The sequence below is a fragment of the Taudactylus pleione genome, unplaced genomic scaffold (assembly GCF_031769625.1).
Source record: "Taudactylus pleione unplaced genomic scaffold, aTauple2 ptg000536l, whole genome shotgun sequence".
Lineage (NCBI taxonomy): Eukaryota > Metazoa > Chordata > Amphibia > Anura > Myobatrachidae > Taudactylus > Taudactylus pleione.
The window spans coordinates 1,876,425-1,902,930 of NW_028284938.1; the positions used below are offsets into that span (position 1 = coordinate 1,876,425).

Consider the following 26,506-nt stretch of genomic DNA (forward strand, 5'->3'; position numbering starts at 1 on the left):
CATGGGGTTTATGCTCGTTGCCATGGGGTTTATGCTCGTTGCCAGGAGAGGATGCAGCTTTCAGCATCTTCTCCCGGCACTTGCGCTGGCCTAACAGATACTAGAGGTCCAGTAGGACCTCTAGTGTCTGTCTCCTCCTTGGCGGCGACCATTTTTGGATGGCCGTCTTCCGCAGAGTCCATGCGGACGGCTAGTCCGCATGGAATCTGCTGAAAATAACCATCCAAAAATGGCCACCACCAAGGAGGAGACAGACACTAGAGGTCCAGTAAGGACCTCTAGCATTTCTGGATGGCCGTTTTCCGACTGCAGCCCCCAAGCCACTGTGAGTCATCCCTTTTTCACACCCTGCATTCCGGCACCCGGTGCACGTGCACCTCTAGCCCCCACCTAGTTGCGGCCCTGGTGAGGCAGATGTGATTGGCATCAGATCCAGCACTGACTGTGACTGTATCCAGCTGTCACTCTGTGACTGGGAGACTGTCAGTGTCAGTCTGCAGAGCCCAGGCAGGCAGCATGTGAGCAGGGGATATACAGTGACCAGGGGATATACATTTTTTAATGCAGCACGGATTGGTCCCACCTTGGAGCATGAGACAACCCGGGTTTTTTTTTATCTCCTACAGTTGGTGAATAAATATACGATGTGACCTACAGTGATAGAATAAATAGTGTATTATCCCTGTTTTTTAATATTGTGAAAATAAAATAATTGCTTTGAACCTGATGGGTGGACATTCCATCTTACTGATGTAAAGGTGTGATGACAAAAAAAACCCTTTATGTGTATTTACACAGCAGGCTTACATGTAAGCATTATGTAAGCATCAGTTTGTATACGGTGATTTCACGTGGTGCTATTTCCATTGATCTTACGGGGAACACGGCTGGTGATTGGAATCTGCATTCTAGCAACACTACATTGCCCCTATGGACACTGGATGGTGTTTTTGAAAGACTGTTTTAGCAGTATTGCACTATTGTAAGTTTCTAAGGGTTTTTTTTGCATATTTGGAGCTGCTCACTGAACATTGAGAATCAAAGACACATCCATTTTGAGAAGTATTATTATACTTAAATTATGCCTGAGCATATGTTTTAGCGCATTTTTTGTCAGTATGTTTTGATTATAGCATGTGAGTGTTTAGTTTAATACATTCAATACACTCCCTACCACTACTCACCAAGTGGCTATTTTGTTGTCCAGGTCTTCCGTTAGCTTAATAGCGGCGCACCCACTATTAGGTAAAAAGAAGCCCTGGACAATATATTTAAATATGTTTTAGTCTTAACTGGAATAAATGAGATTCTTTACAGGAGTATAACCACCTATTGCAAAAATCAATAAATTTTGAGTTGTTCAGATACAGGTGAATGTATTTCTAGTTATTGTGCTGTTGGCTTTGAGTATTTCTCTGCTGTAAATTCTGTTGAGATACAGGGGAATGTATGTTATTATGCAACCTGCCAATTGAATGGTGGATTTAAAGTACCTCTTTCAGGTCAATATACTATATGTGTGTCTAACTCTGGCTCTGATACTAGCCAGTGCCTCACCAGTCATTGACCTCACCGCACGCCACCGGTACTATTATACACACGCAGGGACAAGGGCTCTGAAAGAAGCCTGTTCTGCAATGTGTAAAAGTAAAGTGATCACATTAGCGTCACTTTACGCAGTGGCTGCCTCGCTACTGCGCCTGTGTGGTCTGCTGATCACACATGTGCAAGTGGAGAGTGCCGAAGGAGAGGGATACTATAGATCTATGTCCCAGTACTTTTTGCGATAGGTAGCCATCTTCAGATGGCATTAGCTGGCCTGGACCAAGCTTCACATTCCGGAGCTAGGTAAATTCAGCAAGAAAGCAGCCCCCATCGGTTTCTATGGGGAGTACTTTTGCAAACTCCAATATCTGCTGCAGCCCCTTTCTAGAAACATCCAGGGAATACTTATTATTTGTGGGTATTTGTATAACCTATTGGTAGAATCTGTTTGGTTGCAATACGTGTCAGCGGAATGTGAAATGTAAATTAGTCCACACAGATGTCCTTAACCAGGATGGTGGGTTTATTTGATAACAGTGGTGTACACAGAGTTAACAGTGGTGACAGTGGTAGTAGCAGTAGGCACAGATTTAACAGCACCTGGCCGAAACGCGTTGGAGACCCTCACATCAAACCCGACACCGATCCAGGCTGACCTCCACTAAAGATCCCCATCCCCACCAGGGACCACCAGTGCAGAAAGCTCTCAGCCCACCCGCCTGCTGGTCCGCACCGCTCACACCTCCAGTGACCGGCTCCACCCCGGACCAGCCCCTCTCCCCCCCTGCTCCCAGGCGTGCTCAGCAACTCACTCCTGGCCAGGGGTGTCTCCACCGTCGATCCCCATTTCCACGAGGGACCGTCAGTGATAAGAGCATCCCGCACATCCGGCCGCAAGTCCGCCCAGCCAACATCGCCAGTGACCAGCTCCATCCCAGTCACACTTTCCACATCCCCCCTCCTCAGTGGATTTTTTTTTAATCAGTATCCCGGGCAGACCACCCCCCAGGGGTGGTCCCAGCACACACGCTGCAACCCAGCCTCCCAGCAGCTCACCCATCCACACCTCTGGCTCCGCACCACCAGCGGCACGACCAAGAGCCAATTTCAGCTGCATACTACGGTCGCTGACCTCCGCAGACCAATCAGAACAGCCGTGCACTTGCAGCACACCAGCAACACGCTGATCCAGCTCACCAACAAACCTGCAGCTTCCAACCAATCTGCAACGGCCGCAACGTCGACCTACATCACCACAACAAAAAACCTACCGGCAGGTAAGTACTGCCAAGACTCACACCAACACGCGGGACGCCGCACAGGTGTTCCAACCCACTCTGCAAATCCCCCCACCCCCCGAGACTTCCTAGACTGTCGACCATAGGTCCAGCAGGGGTGACGTGCAAGGTCACTGAACCGCACGGGAAGGAGCCCCCTAAAAGGGTCCACCTACCTCCCCAGTCTCATCACCACTCATCACTGAACCCCACCCACCTGCCCGGGATCTTAACAGAGCAGCATTGTGACTACTCAATAAAAGATTTTGCCCAAAATTACTGTGTCTCGCTGGCCTCATTTTGATCCTATTCCATTCCCCTTTTCACATTACTCCAAACTACACTCCATACCCAATCACACCCTCCTCACTCCCAAAACATCACCACCACCAGAAGAAACATTCTAATTAACACCACTCACAAACACACACAAGTCATCACCAGTACTAGCAGGAAGAGCGCACCTTACCCCCTACCCCCATACGTTTTCAGTGCGGGAAAGGTACTTCCACACAACGGTGCAGGACCTCGAAACCACAACACACCACCCCCTGGTCAACGAGAGCGCAGTTCTACCACCCATCTTCACAGATTTAACAGCGGTAACAGCGGTAATGGCATTAAGTAATGATAACAGCTATATATTTTTTAGAGAGGAGTAGGTTCTGTATATGGCGCACTCAGGGCCGGATTAACAATGGGGCGAGTGGAGCTACAGCTCCAGACCTCCCTTTGAAAATAGGAAACTGACTGCCGTGCAGACAGGAAAAACATTTTTTTTTCCTGTCACAACCAACAGTCCAGCTCACTCACCTCCTGGCCGGCCAAATCTTAGCCCATTCCCACTCCCCCTTGCTCCTCTCCTCTCTGCTGGTGGACATACACATGCCGGCTGAAGCCCCGCCACAACGGATTCGCCGAAGCTCCGCCCCCTGGCCGTCTTGCTCTAAAGATGTGTCCATGAGTAGCCTAGCACATGAGGGAAGGCAGCCCTGAGCCCAGCATGATGACCTTTCAGCACAGCAGGTCAGTGTAACTCTAGCCCCCTGTGTACTTACCGAATATAAGCCGAGGTACCTAATTTTACCACAAAAAACTGGGAAAACTTATTGACTAGAGTATAAGCCTAGGGTGGGAAATGCAGCAGCTACTGGTAGTAATCCCCCCTGGTACTGCCCCCAGTAGTAATATCCCCCCCTGGTAGTGCCCACAGTAGTAATCCCCCCCTGGTAGTGCCCCCAGTAGGAATTCCCCCCTGGTAGTGCCCCCAGTAGTAATCCCCCCTGGTAGTGCCCCCAGTAGTAACCCCCCCCCCCCCTGGTAGTGCCCCCAGTAGTAGCCCCTCCAGTAGAGAGAGACGTACCGGTAATAAAAAAAAAAACACTTACCTGAAACCCCGCTCCTGGTCCAGACGCTGCTACCAGCTCCTCCGGCCGCTTTGCATTATGGGAGAGATGTCATGACATCATGACGTCTCTCCCATTACCCACTGCGGGAGCCTGGAAGATGGCTCCCACAGTGGGAGCAGCAGCAGCCGATGAGAGTCTGACAGAATCTCATCGGCTGCTAATTACAACAAACACACAGCTACCGATGCCGGCGGCTGTGTGTTTGTCACTTGTGTAGCGCTGACCAAACTCCGTCCGGTCAGCGCTACACACGCGGTGCAGCTGTGTCACAGAGAAACAGTCTGCATTGTGGCCCGCATGGTACGTAGCTGAGTGAGGTGCCCTCCAATATGTGGCGCCCTACTCAGCTGCGTAAGGGGAGGACCAGCCCTGGTCCTGGAGCATCACTCGAGTATAAGCCGAGGGGGGGCTTTCTCAGCACAAAAAATGTGCTGAAAAACTCGGCTTATACTCGAGTATATACGGTATGTTTTAAAAAAAAAACTATATATATATATATACAGGTCCATAAATATTGGGACATTGACAGAATTTTCAGATTTTGGCCTCTATTCACCACCACAATGGCTTTGAAATGAAACAAACAAGATGTGCTTTAACTGCAGACTTTCAGATTTCATTTGAGGGTAATTACATCCAAATCAGGTGAACGGTGTAGGAATTACAACGGTTTCTATATGTGCCTCCCACTTTTTAAGGGGCCAAAAGTAATGGGACAAACTAAACAATCCTAAATCTAACTTTCACTTTTTAATACTTTGTTGCAAATCCTTTGCAGGCAATTACAGCCTGAAGTCTGGAACGCATAGACATCACCAGACGCTGGGTTTCATCCCTGGTGATGCTTTGCCAGGCCTCTACTGCAATTGTCTTCAGTTCCTGCTTGTTCTTGGGGCATTTTCCCTTCAGTTTTGTCTTCATCAAGTGAAATGCATGCTCAATCGGATTCAGGTCAGGGGATTGACTTGGCCATTGCATAACATTCCACTTTTTAGCCTTAAAAAACTCTTTGGTTGCTTTTGCAGTATGCTTCGGGTCATTGTCCATCTGCACTGTGAAGTGCCGTCCAATGAGTTCTGAAGCATTTGACTGAATATGAGCATATAATATTGCCCGAAACACTTCAGAATTCATTCTGCTGCTTTTGTCAGCAGTCACATCATCAATAAATACAAGGGAACCAGTTCCATTGGCAGCCATACATGCCCATGCCATGACACTGCCACCACCATGCTTCACTGATGAGGTGGTATGTTTTGGATCATGAGCAGTTCCTTTCCTTCTCTTCTGTTCCCATCACTCTGGTTCAAGTTGATCTTTGTCTCATCTGTCCATAGGATGTTGTTCCAGAACTGTTATGGCTTTTTTAGATGTTGTTTGGCAAACTCTAATCTGGTCTTCCTGTTTTTGTGGCTCACCAATGGTTTGCATCTTGTGGTGAACCCTCTATTCACTCTTGTGAAGTCTTCTCTTGATTGTTGACTTTGACACATATACATCTACCTCCTGGAGAGTGTTCTTGATTTGGCCAACTGTTGTGAAGGGGTTTTTCTTCACCAGGGAAATAATTCTTTTGTCATCCACCACAGTTGTATTCCGTGGTCTTCCGGGTCTTTTGGTGTTGCTGAGCTCTCCGGTGCAATCTTTCTTTTTAAGAATGTTCCAAACAGTTGATTTGGCCACACCTAATGTTTTTGCTATCTCTCTGATGGGTATGTTTTGATTTTTCAGCCTAATGATGGCTTGCTTCACTGATAGTGACAGATCTTTGGATCTCATATTGAGAGTTGACAGCAACTGATTCCAAATGCAAATGTCACACCTAGAATCAACTCCAGACCTTTTACCTGCTTAATTGATAATGAAATAAAAAGGGAATAGCCCACACCTGTCCACGAAATAGCTTTTGAGTTGATAGTCCCATTACTTTGGCCCCTTAAAAAGTGGGAGGCACATATTGAAACTGTTGTAATTCCTACACCGTTCACCTGATTTGGATGGAATTACCCTCAAATTAAATCTGAAAGTCTGCAGTTAAAGCACATCTTGTTTGTTTCATTTCAAAACCATTGTGGTGGTGAATAGAGGCCAAAATCTGAAAATTCTGTCAATGTCCCAATATTTATGGACCTGACTGTGTGTATATATATGAGGCCACCTGCCCCAGGCTCTCTGTTTCTTTGGATACTTACCTAAGAGGACTGGCTCGCATACACTGAACATTTACGCTCCAAAGAGGGATTGTAAAAGGGTACTAGGATATACCTGGAGGATGACATACTACAGGCTATTAAATTAGCATTATCTGGTACGCAGCCTCTATATATAATCATTTTATTAATTTTAAGGAAATACTACACTATATATACTCTCCCTCTTATGAGTTGTACAAGCTCTTTATAAGGTGATCCAGCTGACGACATCCCACTTAATCCATCCAGTGTGGACCACTTATCCCTGGATTTCAAATAAGCTTAAAAGATTTTATTTTTGGTACGCACATTCATTCTCACGAGCACCGGTTACTACTTGGCTTTAAATACTACACTATCAGGCGCATGTCTTCTTAAACCTCTTTTCTATATATATATATATATATATATATATATATATATATTTAATCCAGTAGTGGACCAGCACTCAAGCTCCTCCTATTGTAAAGTGCCGAGGTGACCTCCTCTATATAAGCAACTACAAAGGTAAATCACAGGAAACTACAGAAGTTATGTGTGACATACTTTCAATACAAGTGATATATGAGACCTGGAGTGCCGCCTGTTATTTACCTTAGAATATGTATATATATATATATATATATATATATATATATATATATATATACACACACACACAATTGGTAGGCCGACACTCCTGTGCAAAGTATTGTGCCATGGTGCCTGGTGTCCTCCTACTTACCTTTTGCCTGTAAAGGGAGTGGACCATGTAGCAGTGGAATGGGCTGCACTCTGGTCGACTTGTATAAAACACTAAAATTCGGTATCAAAATTACAGAGCCTGCACTCGTCCTTTCCGTAATCCCTCACGAAAGTATGAAAAAAGGTTGTGCAACACTGAAGATGTAAACGGATATTAGTGTGCTTTATACAAGCTGTTCAGAATGCCGCCCATTCGACTGCTATATATATATATATATATATATATATATATATATATATGTATATATATATATATATATTCACACACATACACACGCACAGTTAGTGGCCTGGCAGGTTACTGGTCCTGACCCCTAAGTGCATGATGTCATGCCATCGCACAGGGGGGTGGGAGTGTCATCACCTGGAAGTGCAAAGTGCAGCACTGCCGGGAGTGTCCTGAGGATGCTGCACAGATTGCAGGTTGTCTGTCTGAGCAGCGCACACCTCTAGTTTTGCACTGTATACAGTCAGAAACGGCGGCACTCACTTTCGCCATGATTGAGAGACAACAAAGGTCTATGATCAACATTACAGTCCTCTGTGGACTTTTACCAAGAACACTCTAGAGGACTGAAACATTGATCGGGCCAATAATTGGATAGTGTATATGCAGGAGGGCTAGCCAAAAAACATCTTCAAATGCTCCTGCAATGGTCAGATAGGAAGGTTGGGATAGCGTGTTCTGCACACACTATCTCGTTCCAGGAATGGTATTGAAAATGCCGGCAGCTGTTTAGCCGGTTCAACTACCGACTGCTGATGCCCGACAGGATGAAAATCCCAACTAGTGCAGGTAAGTACTAATACCCTCCCCTGTCCGCCCCCTAACCCTCCCTTAGGGGTGCCTAACCCTAAAACTCCCAGGGTGGCAGCAGCACGCAAAAGGCCCTTCATGAATTTCAGCTCCAGGCCCATGTGGACATTAATCTGGCACTGGGCCGGCTTCATATAAATATAAAATATAACCTTTATTAGTTGCATATAAAAACACGTATGGTATATAAAACTAGCGAAATATAAAAAATTGTTATAAAAAATAGTTATGCTAATAGCAGCAGGTCTCTTCTGAAGTCCTTGCAGTACTATGGCTCTCTACACAGTGGCATCGAATAGAGTTTGCGCATGCTCACTAGCATGGCAGTTACGTCATCCCACCAGCACATTACTGTACAGGAGGAGACGAGGGAAGAGCACACTCCTAACAACGGGTAAGCCCTTGAGAATAGGTGTTTTCAGGGCATATCCCACAAATAATAATTAAGGCCCCCTATAAGTGACTATCCGCTTCATTATACTGTGTATACTGTAAATAAAAAAATGAGAGATATGGTAAGAACTTACCTTTGTTATCTCTCTTTCTACGAAGTCCATAGGGTCCACAGGGTGACCTTGGGGTATAGGTGATGCTGAGTCATCCGGGCACCTTACGCAGTAAATTTTTCTCCCAAGATGCACTTGGGTCTCCCTCCATACCCCGCCCCCGGGCCAGAGGCACCTCAATTTCGTAGGAAGCCAAAGGCCGGAGGAGTATAAAAGAGAGAGAAGGAAGTCTGGAACACTCAAGAATCACAGAAGGAGATGGAAAACCAGTGACCAGAGCGAAGCCCAACTGAAGCACAGGTGCGTCAGGGTGGGTGCCCTATGGACCCTATGGACTTCGTAGAAAGAAAGATAACAAAGGTAAGTTCTTACAATATCTCTCATTTTCTACTTCAGGGTCCATAGGGGTCCACACGGTGACCTTGGGGATGTCTCAAAGTAGTACCTTCAAGGGTGGGGATGCTCCTGTGCAGAGAGTAGAATCCGCAGCCCGAAGGATGCATCCTGAGAGACAAAGGTATCGAATGCATAATACCTCAGGAAGGTCTGGACAGAAGACAACGTGGCCGCCTTACAAAGCTGAACAGCCGAGGCGCCACAGTGAGCTGCCCATGAAGGACCCACAGACCGAGTAGAATGAGCAGTAACAGAGGGCGGCACTAGAAGGCCCTCATGAACATAAGCCTCAGAGATAGCCATGAGAAGCCATCTAGCCAAAGTTTGTTCATTGGCTGGCCATCCCTTCTTTTGAAAGCCATAGAGGACAAACAATGAGTCTGACTTCCAAAGGGAACTGGTATGGTCAACATAAATCTGAGGGCACTTACCACATCCAATGAGGCCTCACCCGCCGAGAGGTCCGGAGAATTAAAAGCTGGTACAATTATTTCCTTATTTATGTGGAAACTAGAAACCACCTCAGGAAGGAACCCAGGGTGAGTAACAGTGAAAGACTAGAAATGGGGAACTGCAAGAGAGAGCCCCCAAGTCTGACACTTCTGGTGGGAGCAATAGCCAAAAGAAAAACAGTCTTAGCTGTAAACCATTTGAGATCCACCATGTCCAGGGGTTCAAATGGAGGGCCCTAAAGACAACAGCCAAATTCCAAGGCGCCACAGGAGAGACAAAGGGAGGCTGAATGCCTGTAGGAAAGTGCAGATATCAGGAAGAGGACCAATCATTCGCTGGAACCACACTAAAAGAGTAGAGACATGCACTTTCAGTAAGGCAAGGTGAAGACCAAGATCCAAACCCACCTGCAGGAAAGCGAAAACTCTGGATATCCGAAATACCTGAGGGTCGTAACCTGTTGGATGACACCATTGAGAGTAGGTCTGCACACCCTGTGGTAAATCCTAGCAGAGGCTGGTTTACGCGCTCTGAGCATGGTGTTAACCACAGAGCCAGAAAAACCCTTGGACCTTAGGAGGGATGTCTCAAGAGCCACACCGTCAAAGACAGATGACTCAGGTCCGGGTAAAGGCAAGGACCTCAAGACAACAGGTCCGGATGTTGAGGGAACAGCATTGGAGTGTCTATGGAGAGACTCTGAATATCTGAGAACCAGTGATATCTGGGCCACGCTGGAGCCGCCAGCAGGACAGTGCCTCTTTCTTGTTTGAACTTCTGAAGTACACGAGGAAGAAGGGAGATTGGAGGAAACAGGTACGCAAGCTGGAAGGTCCACTTGACTGACAGAGACTGACAGTCTACCAAGAGAGCCTTGGCGTCTCTTGTCCTGGACCCGTACACTGGCAGTCTTTGATTGTGTCGGGAGGCCATGAGGTCTACGTCCGGAAGGCCCCATCTGTCCACTAGGAGCTGAAACACAGCTTGGTGAAGAGACCATTCCCCGGGATGCACGTCGCGATGGCTGAGGAAGTCCGCTTCCCAATTGAGAACTGCTGGAATGAACACTGCCAATATGGCTGGAAGATGACCTTCCGCCCATGTCAGAATGCGTGACACCTCTGTCATTGCCACCTGACTTTGAGTTCCTCCTTGATGGTTGATGTATGCCACGACTGGTAGTGGCATTGTCTGACTGAACTTGCACGGGCTTTCTGTGAAGTATGTCTGGCTTGTTGCAGGGCCCTGAAGATTGCCCGAAGTTCCAATATATTTATTGGCTGTCCTGCCAATAAACATATTGGAAAGTCGACTCCTCTGCTGTCCACTGTCCCTGAAAGGAGTGTGGACCTGTCACTGCGCCCCAACCCCGGAGACTGGCATCCGTTGTCAGGAGAATCCAAAAGGGGTGTCCCCTGGTGAGGTGGCCCGTCTGCAGCCACCAAGCAAGAGACAGACGCACCTCCGGAGAGAGCACCATCATTTGTGCCTTTATCCAATGGGGTAATCCATCCCCACCTGGAGAGGATTAGTTTCTATAGAGGCCGGGAATGAAACTGGGCATATTCCACCATGCTGAAAGTCAACACTTTGGAGCCCAGCAACTGCATCGCTGAGTGAATGGACACTTGGCAACTGTGGAGGCATCTGCGTACTCGCGTCTGCAAAGTGGAGATCTTTTCCAGAGTCAGAAAAATCCTCTGCTGTTGTGAATCCAACAGAGCTCCCAGATGGAGCATCCTTTGAGAAGGGATCAGGGAGGACTTCTTCCAATTGATCAACCACCCGTACATCTGCAACACACATATTGTCAGCTGTAGGTGGTGTTGAAGTACCTCTGGAGACCCTGCCAACAGTAAGAGGTCGCCCAGATATGGTAACAGGCGGACCCCCTTCAGCCGCAGATGGGCTGCCATTACCGCCATAACTTTGGTAAACATCCAAGGTGCAGTAGAGAGGCCAAATGGCAGAGCCCGAAACTGGAAATGTTGTTGCAGTACAGCAAACCTGAGAAAACGCTGGTGAGTCGAAGCAATTGGAATATGCAGGTATGCATCCTGAATATCCAGTGACACCATAAAATCCCCAGGTTTCATAGCTAGTATAATTGAGTGCAGGGTTTCCATCCTGAACCCTGAGGAATTTGTTCAGGGACTTGAGATTGAGTATAGGCAGATGGGATCTGTTTGGTTTCTGAACCAGAAAGAGATTAGAATAATAACTCGTTTTCCTCTGGGGCAAAAGGACCGGTACAATGACCCCTGCCTCAAGCAAGGATTGTATGGCCTTCTGGATTTGTAAGGCCTTGTCCTTGTTTGACAGAATGCCTATGAAGAAAAACTGATGGGGAGGTCTTCTGCGGAAAGAGATGGCGTATCCGTGGGAGACCACTTCTCTTACCCAGGTTTCTGTGGTAGTCCGATGCCAGTATTGGGTGAACTGAAGAAGACGGTCTCCCATCCTGGGATCCCCCAAGGGGAAGCCTGTCCTGTCAGGCTGAGGGTTTGTCGGCAGGCTTGGCAGCCGGATGTCTCGCACTCCAAGCTTGCTTCTTGAGTTTGGCAGTCTTCTTGGGTACTGACTGCCTAGGGAAGGATTGAGCTTTAACCTTACCTGGGGCCCGATAGGTCTGAAAGGACGAGGTCTGAGATCCAGAGGAAGCAGGGGCAGAAGGCAGACAAGCCGACTTAGCCGCTGCCAACGTATCCACAATTTTATCCAAATCAGGGCCAAACAAAACTTCACCGTTATAAGGTAAACACTCTAAGCCCTTCTTGGAGTCCACATCTGCCCTCCAAGAGCTTAGCCACAGAGAGCGTCGAGCCGCAATAGCCACAGTGGAAATCTTAGCATTCAATAGGCTGATATCCAAGGCAGCCTTGTTAATATAGGTAGCTGAATCACGGAGGTTGCCCAAAAGATTCAACGGTTCTCTGGTAGCAACCGAGGCCAAGGACCCTTCAAGGGTGTTCACCCAACATTCCATAACTCTAGCTACCCAGCAGTTAGCCATGGCTTGTCTGCACGCAGCACCTGAAAGGGAGTAAAAGGATTTCAGGAAAACCTCCACCTTCCTATCTGTAGTATATTCTGTAAAATAAGAATAAGCAGAAGCCAAGCGTCTTTGTGGCAGGTAACGCTTTCCAGGTGATTTCCATGCCACCTCCAGGTGGTCAACCAGCTGATCAGATAAAGGAAATATGGCAGCGGTCACCTTTACGTCCTTGAAATAGGCATGTTTGGACTTAGGTGCTGGAGGTTCGTCCTCCTCTATGACCAAGGCCGCACGGACAGCTTGTATAAGACCTGGAATATAAATTTTAGACTTAGGCTTCACGTCTCGTGCAGAGGGCTCGGAGTCAGAGTCATACGGGGCACCCCATCATCAGATGACATGTCGTCCTCATCATATTGAATAGACTGAGATGACGGCAAAATTCTTTTAGTTGGTCTAATCTGGGGTGCATCCACCTGCCACACATCCGTAAGACTCTGCACCATAGTAGAAAGCGTATTAACACAGGGGGATTAGATACAACCTGCATGAGTGCAGCCAGATGAATCAGGCTCTGAGAGGGGATAACCTGCTGCTGTGGGAACCCCAGTGGGGGAAACACAGGAGGGACTGCTAAGCGTCCCGCAATGGCAATTAATACTTGTACAAACACACCCGAGGGGGCTCCTGCACGGTGGCTGAGACAGCAGAGGGATCTGGAGAGGCATAGCACTTCAGACATAACCCCTCCAGTAAGTTGTCTCTCACACCTAACACTACTGCACATTTTTTGCATGACAGGACAGGAGCCAAACTGGGCATATCATCCTCACTCGCAGACATGGTTTAAAGGGTATTAAGTACCCTATATGTGACCCACCACACAGGACGAATAAAATGTGAGGAGAAACCTGCACCCTGACAACACTCTCAGTGAGAAAAAGCACAGGGAAAATAAAATGGCTGACAGAGTGAAAACAGAAACTCAGACAGACAGCGCTAGCATAAAGTCACATACAATGCAGAGATAAATACACCTGCACAAATGGCATTAGTATTTAACTACACAGACTCACTGTCTGGTAGGCTATATTGTAGTGCTACATACACTGACCACCTTGGGAGAGAGGTACTTAGGGGGACCCGGGCTCCACACTGCCTGTGAGATCTGCGACTCAGCCAGGAGAAAATGGCTGCCAGAGACCCATGAGGAGGCGGATCCAGAGGAGGAGGAGCTGCCCCAGCACAGCCAGACCGCAGTGGAAAGGCGCCCTTTGCAGCGGGGAGAAGCCAGCTGTTAGACAGGGAAGGCTGCCTCCCCTGGCTGGCGTTTAACTCCCGGGATGCTGGACTCGCGCCCTTACTATCCAGCGTGTATCCCTGGTGGTCCAGTGGAAGCGCAGGACTCAGTGCCTGGCTCCACTGCCGTCATCCCCAGGGAGTCCCCAGCCCTGGAGGTAAAAGACTGCAATTTCAGCGGGACATCGCTTATGCAGTGACCCGCCGCTTCCCTGCCCCATAGCACCCGGCCGCAGTCCAGGGATCCTCCAGGGTCCCTACAAGCACAGACCCCTGAGGCCCGCCGAGATCCCTGAATCAGTACCCTGGACTGTCCAAGCTGTCTGCTGTTGAAGAAATGTTCTTTTAAAATAAAAAAAAAAAATTAAAAATCTTCAGGGGCTGTTACACAGCCCCCCGCGTGTTAGTGACCCGACTCTGGCCAGGCACCCAACGAAAGTGAGGTGCCTCTGGCCCGGGTGCGGGGTATGGAGTGAGACCCAAGTGTATCCTGGGAGAAAAATTTACTGCGTAAGGTGCAGCGGATGACTCAGCATCACCTATACCCCAAGGTCACCCTGTGGACATCTATGGACCCTGAAGTAGAAAATTATATACTTTCATGAACAATTTAGATTTCAGGGGGCTCCGGTAGCTTCCGTCTAAAATGACTAGGAGCTATTAAATTGCTTTGGGCGAACAGCTCCTAGGCTGCACTTATTGCGGATTTCTGCTTGCGCCCTCCTGAGCTGCAAGCAGAAATCAGAGTAAGGGCTTTTGGGCTGGTCGTGAGTACCGGGTGCACCTTCACTGAAGTGGCTAATGAATTCAATAATTCCCTGCCACTTTAGACGGATGGGAGTGATAAACAATTTTTCGCCCCCCAAGTGTAACATTCACACTAAGCATTCACAATAGAATTCTTACCAAAAAGTTGTTTTTAATGGGCTCCTTATGTATTAATTTGTAACCAAACCAGATCAGGGGGCTTTCTCATTTGACGCTTTATTAATAGTTCCCAGTATTTTCCCCAAAAAATATGGTTAATACACATTAAAGGTTATAGACTGTAAAATAGAATGTATATATGTATACAGAAGATTGCTTTTATTAGTAGGCTTTCATCATCAATTCTTGAGAATTTTCAAAAAAGGTAGAATATTTACTGTTGCAGGAGATGCCACTTCTAAATCCATGGGCTCAAAGATGAGACTCATCTGAGGAGACATCTGAATAATCTCTCCACTCATCAGACATAACTTTTTGTTGTCATCCAGTACCGTGTTCATGTTCTCAATCCAAACAGCATCAACAGGTCCATCAAAAATGAGCCATTTCCTATCTGGAGTCTACAACAATAAAAATCAATAATTCATATTTCCAAATAATTTACCATATTAACTGCTGTTCGTGAACTCATTCAACAACTTTTAACATGTTTATTATAGCTAATATTGTACTGTCAATAGTTCAAGACTGTGATATTCCTGTACAGTCTGTCCCAAGGAAGTTCAATAACTCTTTGCTTTTCAATCTACACCTCTTCTCTTGGTGAACTAATTAGCTAATTTGGCCTCCAGTACCACCTCTACACTGATGACACACATGCCTAATACCTGTCCTCCCTGATCTCTGCATTTCACTTCATCTGTCTCTCTGATACCGCCACATAGATGTCACCACCACCCCTCAAATCTTCGTTGCTATCAACTACAAAATTTCCCCCCTGTCTTCCAAGCGTGTTGCAATTTTGTCACACATAACTCCACCTTATGATTTATTCCACAAATCCAGTTTCTCTGGCAGACCTCCAGCCTTCTCATTAAAATTATTGCAAGCATATGCCCTTTTCTCATCCAAGATTCAACCAAAACTTGTATCCATTCTCTCATCATCTTTCACCCCAACATCTATCTCTACCTCCATCAAAAATGCAGTAAAACTGAGGTTTCTCCATCACGGTTCCACTTTAGCAGTTCAACTCTGCAAATCTCTGCACTGGCTCCCCATATCCTTGTCAAAGCTGAATAATTGGCTGAGACAAGTTCAGCTTAAAATTTAATCGCAGCGACGCCATCTTGCGACTGGCCGCAAGACGCCATCTTGTGAATGGCAGCAAGACTCCATTTTAGAAAAGAAAGCTTACACAAGCGCCATTTTATCAAAAATACATAGTACACAATCCACAGTGCAAAATTGCTAGAAGTAGCAATTTTGATACTCACAACGCAAAGTTGCTAAAAAGTAGCACGAACAGCTTTTTAACAATCTTCCCCTAACACCTACCGACGGTGTTTAGCAGACATAAAATAACTTTCCAACACATTAAAATCACCACAGACTTATATTTGAGCAGTAGCAAAGTAGTGGTGTTTTCCCTGCATTCACATTAACACATACACGATGTAGCAAAAAGTAGAAAATTAGTGGTGTTTTCCCTGCACTTCATGTTAAACATAGGACAATGCAAAATAGCGATTTAGACGCACAGCCAGCTTTTTAGTGATCTTTCCCAAACCCATGCTGGCATGCTCACACACATACACAGAAGCCTTTCCAACTTAGTGCTGGTCGCTAAGTGCCCCACAGACCCTCAAACACACAACACAATTTAGTGTCATTTTTCCCCGCATACACATTTAAAAGCAATGGTCCCGCAGCGCGAAAGGAATGATTATTACTTGGTTTAATCGCAATGTCAGCATATAAAGAAATGAATGTTTTCTGTAACTATGGCTTAGTAAATGACAATTGGACCGTGTTTGGTGCTGTACTGATCTACTCTGTTCCCACAGCGTTCCGGTGGCATTGGTGAGGAGATCAGAACATGCGGCTATGAAATATGAATGTTAGAGAGAATAACTTCTTGAAATGTTGTATGCCATAGTTAGATTTATTATGCAGCGGGAAGGTGAACACAATCAGGCTGTTAGAGGCTGGGTTGAGTCTTTGCACTGACCTATGAATTGTACCGTAACGGAAGAAGCAAGAAGAGGAACCAATGAGAACCTGCCAACGTATTCTATTGTATTGCTTATCCCAGTACGGGTATATATGTGAGTGCTCTGAAACGAGATGCCAGTCTGCGGTGTTCCTGTTATGCTGTTCGACGAAGGTCTCATTATTGATGCCGGTATCTGGTCCCAGAGCGCACGCGTATGTATTGACTGTACCTTATGACTTAATATTTGTACAATTTATTTTGCGCTCATTGTTAGATCATAGCGTGGTAACATCTGTACTTTTACCTGAATAATAATCTTTAGCGCGTTGGACCGCTATTCAACTGTCTTACAGTATTATAAATGGTATAATTAAACACGACGCTAATTAGCGACATCTTGTGGTTTTAGAAGGTATAGGCAGGTTTTGTCTTAGAGGTTCTAGGCAGGTGAATCTTAGAGGTTTATAGGCAGGAATGTACTAAAGGTTTATTTACGATTCAACATCCTCTAGGATCCAATTCAAGCTACTCACCCTGTATATTGTTATATAGAAAGGTCTGTGATTTGCATATCATGAAGAATTATTCCTGCCATAATAATTTAGGATGTGACACTAGGGAACTCTGGGAACTGAGGTGCCAGAAGGAATAAATGTTTCCACAAGGCTGAACACCAGGTCCGTAACTAGGGCTTGATGAGTATAAAGTTTTCTTCTTAAGACTATAAAAATGTCACGTTACAGCTGTGCTGACCACAATGGTTATTCTCAGGGGCGCCGAGAGGAGGGGGAGCGGGTACAGATTGCCCGGTCCGGGCTTCCTGAGGGGCCCGGTTCCGGCGCCGCCCCCCCATCCCTCACAGCACCCCAGCACACACGTGTGCTGAGCTGCAGTCTCCTATGCCTGTGGGGGGGGGGGGAGCGATCACCCTGATCGCATCCCCCTCGCTTTGAGCTGGGCGGAGGGCACTCAGAGCACCCCAACTTTTTTTTTTTTCGGGAAAGGGGTGTGGCCACGCCTCCCGCGATTAGGCCATGCCCCCTGTTACCGGGGCCTGCCGCGGCTCTTGGCGGGCCTGGTTATTCTACATGGGGGTTGGCTGATTAAGGGGGAATATAATTACATGTAGTTCTGCTCCACCTCGGTAAGCGTTTTGATTATTTTTGTAAAACTATAATGACAGAAATTGTTAATACTTACTGTTGAAGATGCAAATGCTCTGAAACTGACAGCCAGTATTCCATCTGACCATTCATGAGACACTGGGTCAAACTGTCCATACAGTTGTCCCATGGTTATGGACTTGGGATTTAGCACTGTAATCTGAACCTTATTTTCATCTAAAAGACCCTATGTTCAAGGAAAAAAAAAACAATTAAAAATAAACTGCAGCGATATCAAAAACACTGGATGAGCAGCTATATGTCACCAATTAAGCATTTTATGAGTCCCCTAACCATATATGTCCTAGCTTTGCCTAATGGTTGAGGAACCAAGCAGATGGGCATATCTGCTAAATTTGGTATTCTATAATAGAACATATATTATATCTAAGGAAACAGGTAAAGGGGCCATTTAAGAAATAGTGAGAACAATTGTTTGAGTAAAATATTTTGTAAGAAAGCTGCAAAAAAATATGCATTTAAGAAGGGCTAAGTTTGTTTAGGCAAAACTTGTAGACTGAAAGTGTACTATTAAAATAAAGACCAAATGCAAATTGCTTAAGAAATATTTTAAAAATGCTGCTGATAGTACATACTGTATATTATGGCAAAAAAAAGTATTAAAGATAATAAGTGGAAAAAAATAGTATTTAATGTAAATTGTTAAGACTTGAAAGAAACTGAAAGTTCATTATGGAAATGTAAGGAAAAAGTAAATGTGCTACCTTGATACACAAGCAGCAATAAAAATTGTTCACAAAATGATAACAAAAAATTAAGTTAGAAGATAAAGATGATTCTTTAAATAGGTTTGTTTTTCATTTGTACTAACAAAGTGTAGCAATATACTAAGCACACCATAAAATTTTACTTATCTAACAGTGACGCCATTACATCTAGAGAAGAATAAGACAGACAAAACATACGCCCATACGGCTTCAACCCAAGTGTGCTAAAGGAACTAAGAATTGATATAATATTATTTGTTTTGTTTATGGCCTTCCTCATAACTGGGTCAGCACCAGCAGAATTGTGGAAATCTGATATGGCAGCTATCACTAAAAAGAGGACACATTTTACCTAAATGATGTACGAGCTATCCCATATACAATCTCTCATAACCTATTTGACTCTATGAAAAGGTTGATGCTTTCATATGTTTGGAAGTGTAAGCTTTTGGACAAATGACTCACTCCAAGTGACTGGGGAGGGGGCCTGACTCTCCTTGACGTGCTGTGCTATCATGAGGCAGTGTGTGGTAGGAGTACAGAATATGGTTGCTGGAAGCCATAGTGTTGTGTGATTTTATTAATGTATAAGGCAATAGATATCTGTGTAAGACATTAGAAGGGATAGATAGGTTGAAATGTATACATATATACATTGCACAAGGTGTTCTCGACAGAAAGAACTCAAGGACAGGACAGAGGCCCTGATTCAGAGCCGGACGCTCTGACCAGAGCGCTCGCTCTGAATCAGGGCCCACCTCCATAAATATGGAGCGTCCTCCTGGACGCTCGTATAGCTGTGGGTCACTACCCACAGCATATAGGAGCGTGCAGGGTGATGGTCGCGAGGATCTTGACCATCGCGACCATCGCCACTGCGAGCAGAAGCCTGCGGTTGAGTTTCTCAACCGCAAGGCCAGGAGTGATTTTGGCTCTATCAGAGCCAAAATCACTCCCACTAACCATGGTAGGCGTTCCCTTGGGAACGCCTCCGTCTGGGAGGCACGCCCCCGGCACGCCCACCAAAGGGGGCGTGCTGTCAATGAACATCGACAGCACGCCCCCTTTGATCAGACACTACGAGCGAAGGAAAGTCCTTCGCTCGTCGCGTCTCGCGCATGCGCACGACGGAGCTCCCTCCGTTGTGCGCATGCGCAGTGCATACCATCGACCCACTTGCAAGTGGACAGTCGCTCGCGAGTTGGTCTGAATCAGGCCCAGAGTTCACTGTTTAAGTTAAGCAAATAGTGTCTTATTGTGTTGTTTAAGTTAAGCAAATAGTTTCTTATTGTGTCCAGAGATGTGGCCATACATTATGTAAGCCTCTATCAACAGTGTCTTACCTTCAGTTAAGTACACGTCATAAACCTAGTCATATGTCTACAAAATGTCCAACTTTCTTAATTGAGGCAACAGTGCCCCCTGTCTATTCTTTCTTCTTTCTTTTACTTATATTTCCTAACATGACCTTTGTACTTGTTAAACTGCTTAAGCATGGGATTTTCTCCCTAACCTGTCAGTATAGAATGAGCCTTTTGTCTATGCTTGATGTATGAGATCCCAGCTCCAAGGTGTTGGAGGAGGAGGCTCCTGGGAAGAAAAGCCATTGATGTTCTAAGTAAATGATGTGTTATTCAAGCAAGTTAAGTATTCTTTCCTTCACTTTGTAATAAATGTCTTTTTAACATATATTACTTGTGTGGCTTGATTAACTCTTTGTATCAAAGAATCGTATTCTCGTTCCACCGAGAACACAGTGCTACTTTCCCAACTCAGTGACTGGTTCCTACCTCCTTGCTTGAAGCCCTGGGTTGACCTGGAACGTGTCCTTAGCTCAGGTTTTCCACTACTGGACTGTCTCTGATCTCCCAGTCGGCTCCGAACAAATTAACGCCTACATCTCAGGGCCGCTACTGATGACCAAAAGGTGTGGGATGCCAGACTCCATTCCCACTTTAGTGTTACTCTCTCTACCAGAAATATCTCCCAGAAAGCTCTAGATTTAATGCTTCCCCATATCCATGTTTCATATTGTTCCCACAGGGGAGCAGTCACTTTAGCTGTCTTCTGCTGACTTGTTCTCCCCATCTTCTATTTTCCCTTTTTCTGACATCTGTGCTAAGGGCCTGATCCAGAGATGGACCGACTTGCACAGTCGCTTGTGCAAGTTCGTCCAATGCCAATACTACAGGTGGCGTATGAATAGAAGAGATACCTCAGTCACAGTACTGGGATCGCAGATGCTGACAGGAGGTAACAGCCTGAGATCATCATCATGACTAATGGTCACGATGCTCCCCAGCATCGGCCAGCTGCGTAAACCTCAGTCTTGCTGGCCGCTCCATGCTATTTGCGAGGCCAGGAATTTTGTGTCAATGGACGCTGACCCTGGCCTCAGTACTCCCAGTAAACAGGGATGACACGCTTCAGGCAGAGGCTTGGGGACCTCCATGCGATCCTGCAGGACCCATTCTGCACAGACCACTAAGCATCGGAGATGTGCACTAACCATAGAGATGTTCCTTATTCCATGACCCCCTCTTTTCCTTTCCTGAAGTAGTTCTCATGGAATACATATGTAACAGAGGGTAAGGGTACTCTTAACAAAAGTCTGGACACAGTATGCCCCTATTTACTACAATACGTATTTCAAATGCGGATTGTAGTGTGATAATTTCACCTAAATTTGCATTGCAAATCTAGGAATTATCACGAGAATGTATCAACACAGGGGCAGATCTCACGAGAAAGCTCTGTCCCTGTGAATCCTCACCGCAAAATTCTCACTGTATTTTTCGCAAAAAAGAAAAAATACAGTGAGAGTGCCTCTGCACATATGTTGACGCCAGCTAGCGCTAAACCCCCCCTTGCTGAGCTGACACTTACCTCGGTGTTTGGTGAGCTCTCTCCTCCGGTTAGCTGGTCACCAGGGCTCCTGGTCTGTGACCCTGGTCAGCTGTACTGTAAACTGATAGCTGACTGGAGTCATAGTGCAGGAGCCCTGGTGACCAGCTGACTGGAGGAAAGATATCACTGATCAGCAGACCCCAGGCTGCAGGTAAGTCTATTTAGACCACAAGGCTGATCACAGGGGGCTGGCTCCCAGCTCTGCTCTGCCTGTCAGAGCGGAGCAGGAATCAGGGAACTTGGAGGGAACCCTGCTTAACGCCATCTCCAGATGGCGTTGTTACAGCAGGGCTCCCATCCAGTATTTTTTCACAAATATCCCAGTATATTTCAAGCAGAAACATTTCCCATTACAAGTATGTGAAATGCAATCTGCTTGCTAAAGAAATGTATATTAAAGGGCTTTGAGTAGTTTTTCACAAAAACAACTCAAATTGCCCTTTAATACATTTCAGTGAAACTAAAATAATATGAGAAGGGAATGAAAACACCATTTTTCACATTAGTTTAGTAAAATAAAAAGGAAGAAAAGATAAATAGAGCCCTATTCAACCTGAATGAATCTCCCGAGGTTGATCTTCTAGTTGATTAAGTATTGTTTGTGTGTATTTAAACAGTATGTTTTTTAACTTTTTGAATGTGCTTGGTATATATGTTTTCATCTATGTGTTTTCATGTGTATTATATAACATGTTCTGTATATTTATTTGTGCTGGTGAGCATTGTCTCCCTTCTCCCCACTATGTTTAGCATGCCTATTACCCTTCTTTTTTATATTTGTACCCTTATATTGAATTTTTTTTAATAATAAAAATGTAATAACAGAAAAAAAAGGAACAAATTCAGCCTTCATTCATTCGTTAGTTGTGTGCACAGCTGATGATGGGTGAGAGTGCGAAATATATTGTACAAAATAATTTGGTTAAACAGTGAGGAGATACTATTCATGCTGTCTCACAGGAATGTACATAGATAGTGAGCTGGTAGAAGGAAGAAGACAAAGGATAATTACAGTAAATATTTTCAGTCTGGGCTAAGTAGTATAATATAGGAATCAACATCAAGCCTGCCCTTTCTGATCTTTCTAGTAATTACTTTGTAGTTGTCCTATTTATGGATGACACTAAGCTCTGTAGGGTTATTAACACAGAGCAAAATAGTAACTTGCTAAAGAGAGACTTAGACAAAATGGAAAACTGGATCATTATAAAGAAGGCTCAATTTATTGAGAATAAATATGTAATTATGTACCTACGTCATGGAAATAATTATGTTCCTTATGGTGCATACACACGTAGCAATCAGCCAGCGATACGATATCACTGGCTGATCTTCCCTGGTGTGCTGGATGATCGATATCGAACATCCAGCACACAACCAACAGTAACCTGCTCGATATTGAGCAAGTTGACCGGTATGCACAGCCAATGGACGATATCGCTATCGTCCATACGTGGCAGCGCATCGCTGGTCGATGGTGAGTTGGTAAGGATCATTTAAATGACAGATTTGAATGATGATAGTAACAATAACTATATCGTTAAAATCGATCATTTAAATCGCTACGTTTGTACGCACCATTACACATACAATTGAGTCATGCTGGAGAAACAGAAATGGAAAAAATACAGACAACAGCAGCAAAGATGAATAAAAGTCTATGATATATACAAAGGGAGATAAATACACAATACACACGTTACCATTGTATAAGTTACAAGCTAGTCCCCCATCTTGAATCAATATAGCTGAGATCAATATAAAGATCTGTACAGCAAACTTTTCATATCGTGAATTATACATAAGACAACTGGTCATCAAATGTGCATTGAGGAAAGAGGATCTTGTCACCAGCATGGGAGGGGATTCTTTACTCCCAGCTAACAGTTTTGCCCTTCTGTCTTAAAATGACTTTTAAACTGGTTACACTACATTATTGTTCATGACCCTGTATCAATTGGAAGTATCCACCTAAAGAGGGCACGCCGGATTACTAACTGACATGGGACAGATCAGCTCTCCTGTTGCCAAGAACTGTGGTCAACTTGAGAAATATAATGATACAGTGAGGGATTTGTATCCCCTATAGCACATGTTCTCAACCTCAGTCCTCAGGACCCAACACTGTGCATATTTTCCAGGTCTCTTCACAGAATCAAAAGTAAAATAATTATAACCAACTGTGGATCTTTTAAAAAGTGTCAGTGAGTAATGAATACACCTGTGCACATGCTGAGTGACCTGGAAAACCTGACCTGTGTGGGGTCCTGAGGACCGAGTTTGAGAACCACTGTCCTATAATATATTGAATTTATTTATATATAGAATTTAGTTCTAAGATTAGTTTGCTTAATTTTCTACCTTTTCACATATGTCATTCAAAGCTGCAGCCAAGACTCGATAAGCAGAGGTTTTGCCACCAAAGGGTTCTCCAACAATCATAAAACCATGGCGCACAATCATCATTTCATATATTTGCAAAATCTTTTCTGCAAAGAAGCTGGTCATCTGTAAGTTCATGCGCTCACAGTTTTCCTTTATAGCTTCCATGAAGATGTTATAATCTGCTTTGGGAAGTGTCACTCCTGGAAAAAGGTCAGACGTTATCCCCTGTAGAAAGAGTAATCAAAATCAAACTCCAGGCTATTAAAAGTGATATTTACAGTGCACAATCAGAATATTCTCCTTCATGTTTACCATATACAGAGAAACACAGATTTTTTAACTACGTAAGTAAGTAATATTGTTCATCATAAACTCTGACCTATTATTTTGGGTTCCATTTTCAGTCCATGATTATCTGTATACAATGGTTTGCTCCATTGTGCAGAAGCCTAAAGGCCACTGCATGTTATCAGTCTATGTGATAAGTCTGAGTCCCAAACAATTTACTAAACAGACCTTGAGACACTCAATTCACTAGAAATCAATGGTGACAGAAATGATCTTGCTCCCCAGTAGCAGTTTAAGAGAGGAGGGGGGCCCTAACTTGCTCCCCAGTGGCAGTTTAAGAGAGAAGGGGGTCCGTTTACAGTCACCGTGTGGGATCCGCTCCCTCATCGTCCCAGTTGCAGAGTAGACTATGGCACTGTGCCAGAAAAAACTGTAGAAGGCAAATGGCAGACATACCATTTTCACAGTGATTTATGTTGCACCTAATAGCTAAGTATGTATGAGTGAAAATTGGGCTGTGGGCCCCTTTGGACCAAGTGGCCAGCACACCCTGCACCCATTATAGCTGTTGCTCCTCCATTATGAAAAGGGAAATACCTCAATGCTCTTACTCCCGTGAGAATAAGAGAGAGATTGAATATAATTCCATTTTGGTAATAAAATAGATGTAACATATGCAAAACCTTTGGTAACATTGCAGCATGCTTATACTGACTATTCCAGTGAAGACTGAACACCAGTCTTATATCTATGAAAATTACTAATTTTTGAAAATGTGTTAAGCAAGCAAGCTTCCATTTACATATTTATTTGAATAAATGCTCCTAGGGACGGGTTGGTTATGGGATACCGGCGGTCGGGATGCCACTGGTCAGAATACAGACAGCGGCATCCAGAGAGTCAGAATCCCGACACACATATGTAAGTATAGTAGCTATAACCCTAACCCCTACTCTAACACTAACCCTCCCTGATGCCTAAACCTAACCCCCCCTTCCCGCACCCTAAACCTAACGCTCCATCCCGATGCCTAAACCTAACCCTGCTCCCCCCTAATGCCTAAACCTAATCTCCTCCTGCCCGCACCCTAAACCTAATCCTCCCCCCTTAGTGCCTAACCCTAACCCTCCCCCTAGTGGCTATACCTAACCCTCCCCTAACTCCTGATACTTGCCTTTGGAATGTCATCAGTCAGGACTCTGGTGCCGGGATCCCGGTATTTCAACCATCGGCATTCCGCACGCCAGGATGCTGACTACATCCCCAATGAAAGAATAGCTCAACTTAAAAAATTTATTTTACCTAACACTCTCTGCCCTACTAAGCAGAACTCCCTCCTACCAGATCCTCATCACTTTCCAATGACAATTTCTAGAAGGGGAATGTCCTGTGTAAATTTCAAACACAAGTGCTGACTGCATAGAGCTGCAGCTTTTCAAGCAGTGCCTGTGCTAAACTGATCTGTAGTGGCAACTATAACAGTCACCACCACAGTTCTAATTGTAGGATTACAGGTACAAATTATTTTTTGTAGGGAATTGAACTTTAAGCATATATACACTTACAGTATATGCTGAAAAAAATCATCTAGGTCAGTGATAGGGAATCTCACATCAGGAGGCACATGGGCGGCCCTCTAACTTTCAAAAGGGCAATACATTAAGTTAAAACATTACATTTAATGAAAGAAAGACACCAATCGATAATAACCAGTGGCGGCTCCAGAGGTGGGGCTGTAGCACAGTCCAATATTCAAATAGGGGAGCAACACCAACTGCCAGTGATGTTTGGCAGCGTTTGGGGTGGCAGTTGGTGTGGCTCCCATATTTGAATTTTGGACTGTGCTGCAGCCCCACTTCTGGAGCCGCCACTGGTAATAACATATCAGGAGGAATTTTAAACAAATGGAAAACAATCTGACAACAAAGCAGGAAGGAGCTACGTGTTACAGATGAAGGCTCAGATGGCCGCATGCCTAAGGCCTATCACAGATGTAGGTGCACCAGTGCAAAACCAATGAGTTATGCATTATGCAGACAAGACATGATACAAAGTTTGAACGCAATTGCACACAAAATCACAGGCGTAAATTGCATTCACTAAAAAGCCACAATTGAGAATATATACAAAGCGGCAACTATTTCAAGTTGCATGCGGGCCTGCACTAGTAATATACAGTATGCACCAGGCATACGTCTGGCATATGTTAAATACACTTACAGACAGGTTTTTAAACATTTGTTCTGCTTGCAAAATATGCATTCAAATAGAACCTAAAAACATTTGTAATACAGCAGATACAACTCTCCATCAAATGCTGAAACATGCCTACAAAAACATAAAATATGCACAAGCTACAAAAAGAGAACCCATCAGGGTCAGAGCTGCATTTTCATCAGCCAATCACATATGGGTTATTCCATGTCAAATGAATCAGGGCGGGTCCCCACCTGACCATCTCTAATAGTCATAAAATGTT

At 45.0% G+C, this 26,506-nt stretch overlaps 1 protein-coding gene across 1 annotated transcript in view; it reads right to left on the bottom strand.

Annotated features, from left to right (window-relative positions):
- Nucleotides 1-26,506, bottom strand: part of DNAH7 (dynein axonemal heavy chain 7) — a 482,851-nt gene that overhangs the window by 273,095 nt on the left and 183,250 nt on the right. The window contains exons 27-29 of the mRNA XM_088451023.1: nucleotides 23,716-23,964; nucleotides 17,757-17,906; nucleotides 14,779-14,961 (exon numbers count right to left, since the gene is read on the bottom strand). Of these exons, the coding sequence (XP_088307149.1) occupies nucleotides 14,779-14,961; nucleotides 17,757-17,906; nucleotides 23,716-23,964 (582 nt within the window). The remainder of the gene's footprint in view (nucleotides 1-14,778; nucleotides 14,962-17,756; nucleotides 17,907-23,715; nucleotides 23,965-26,506) is intronic.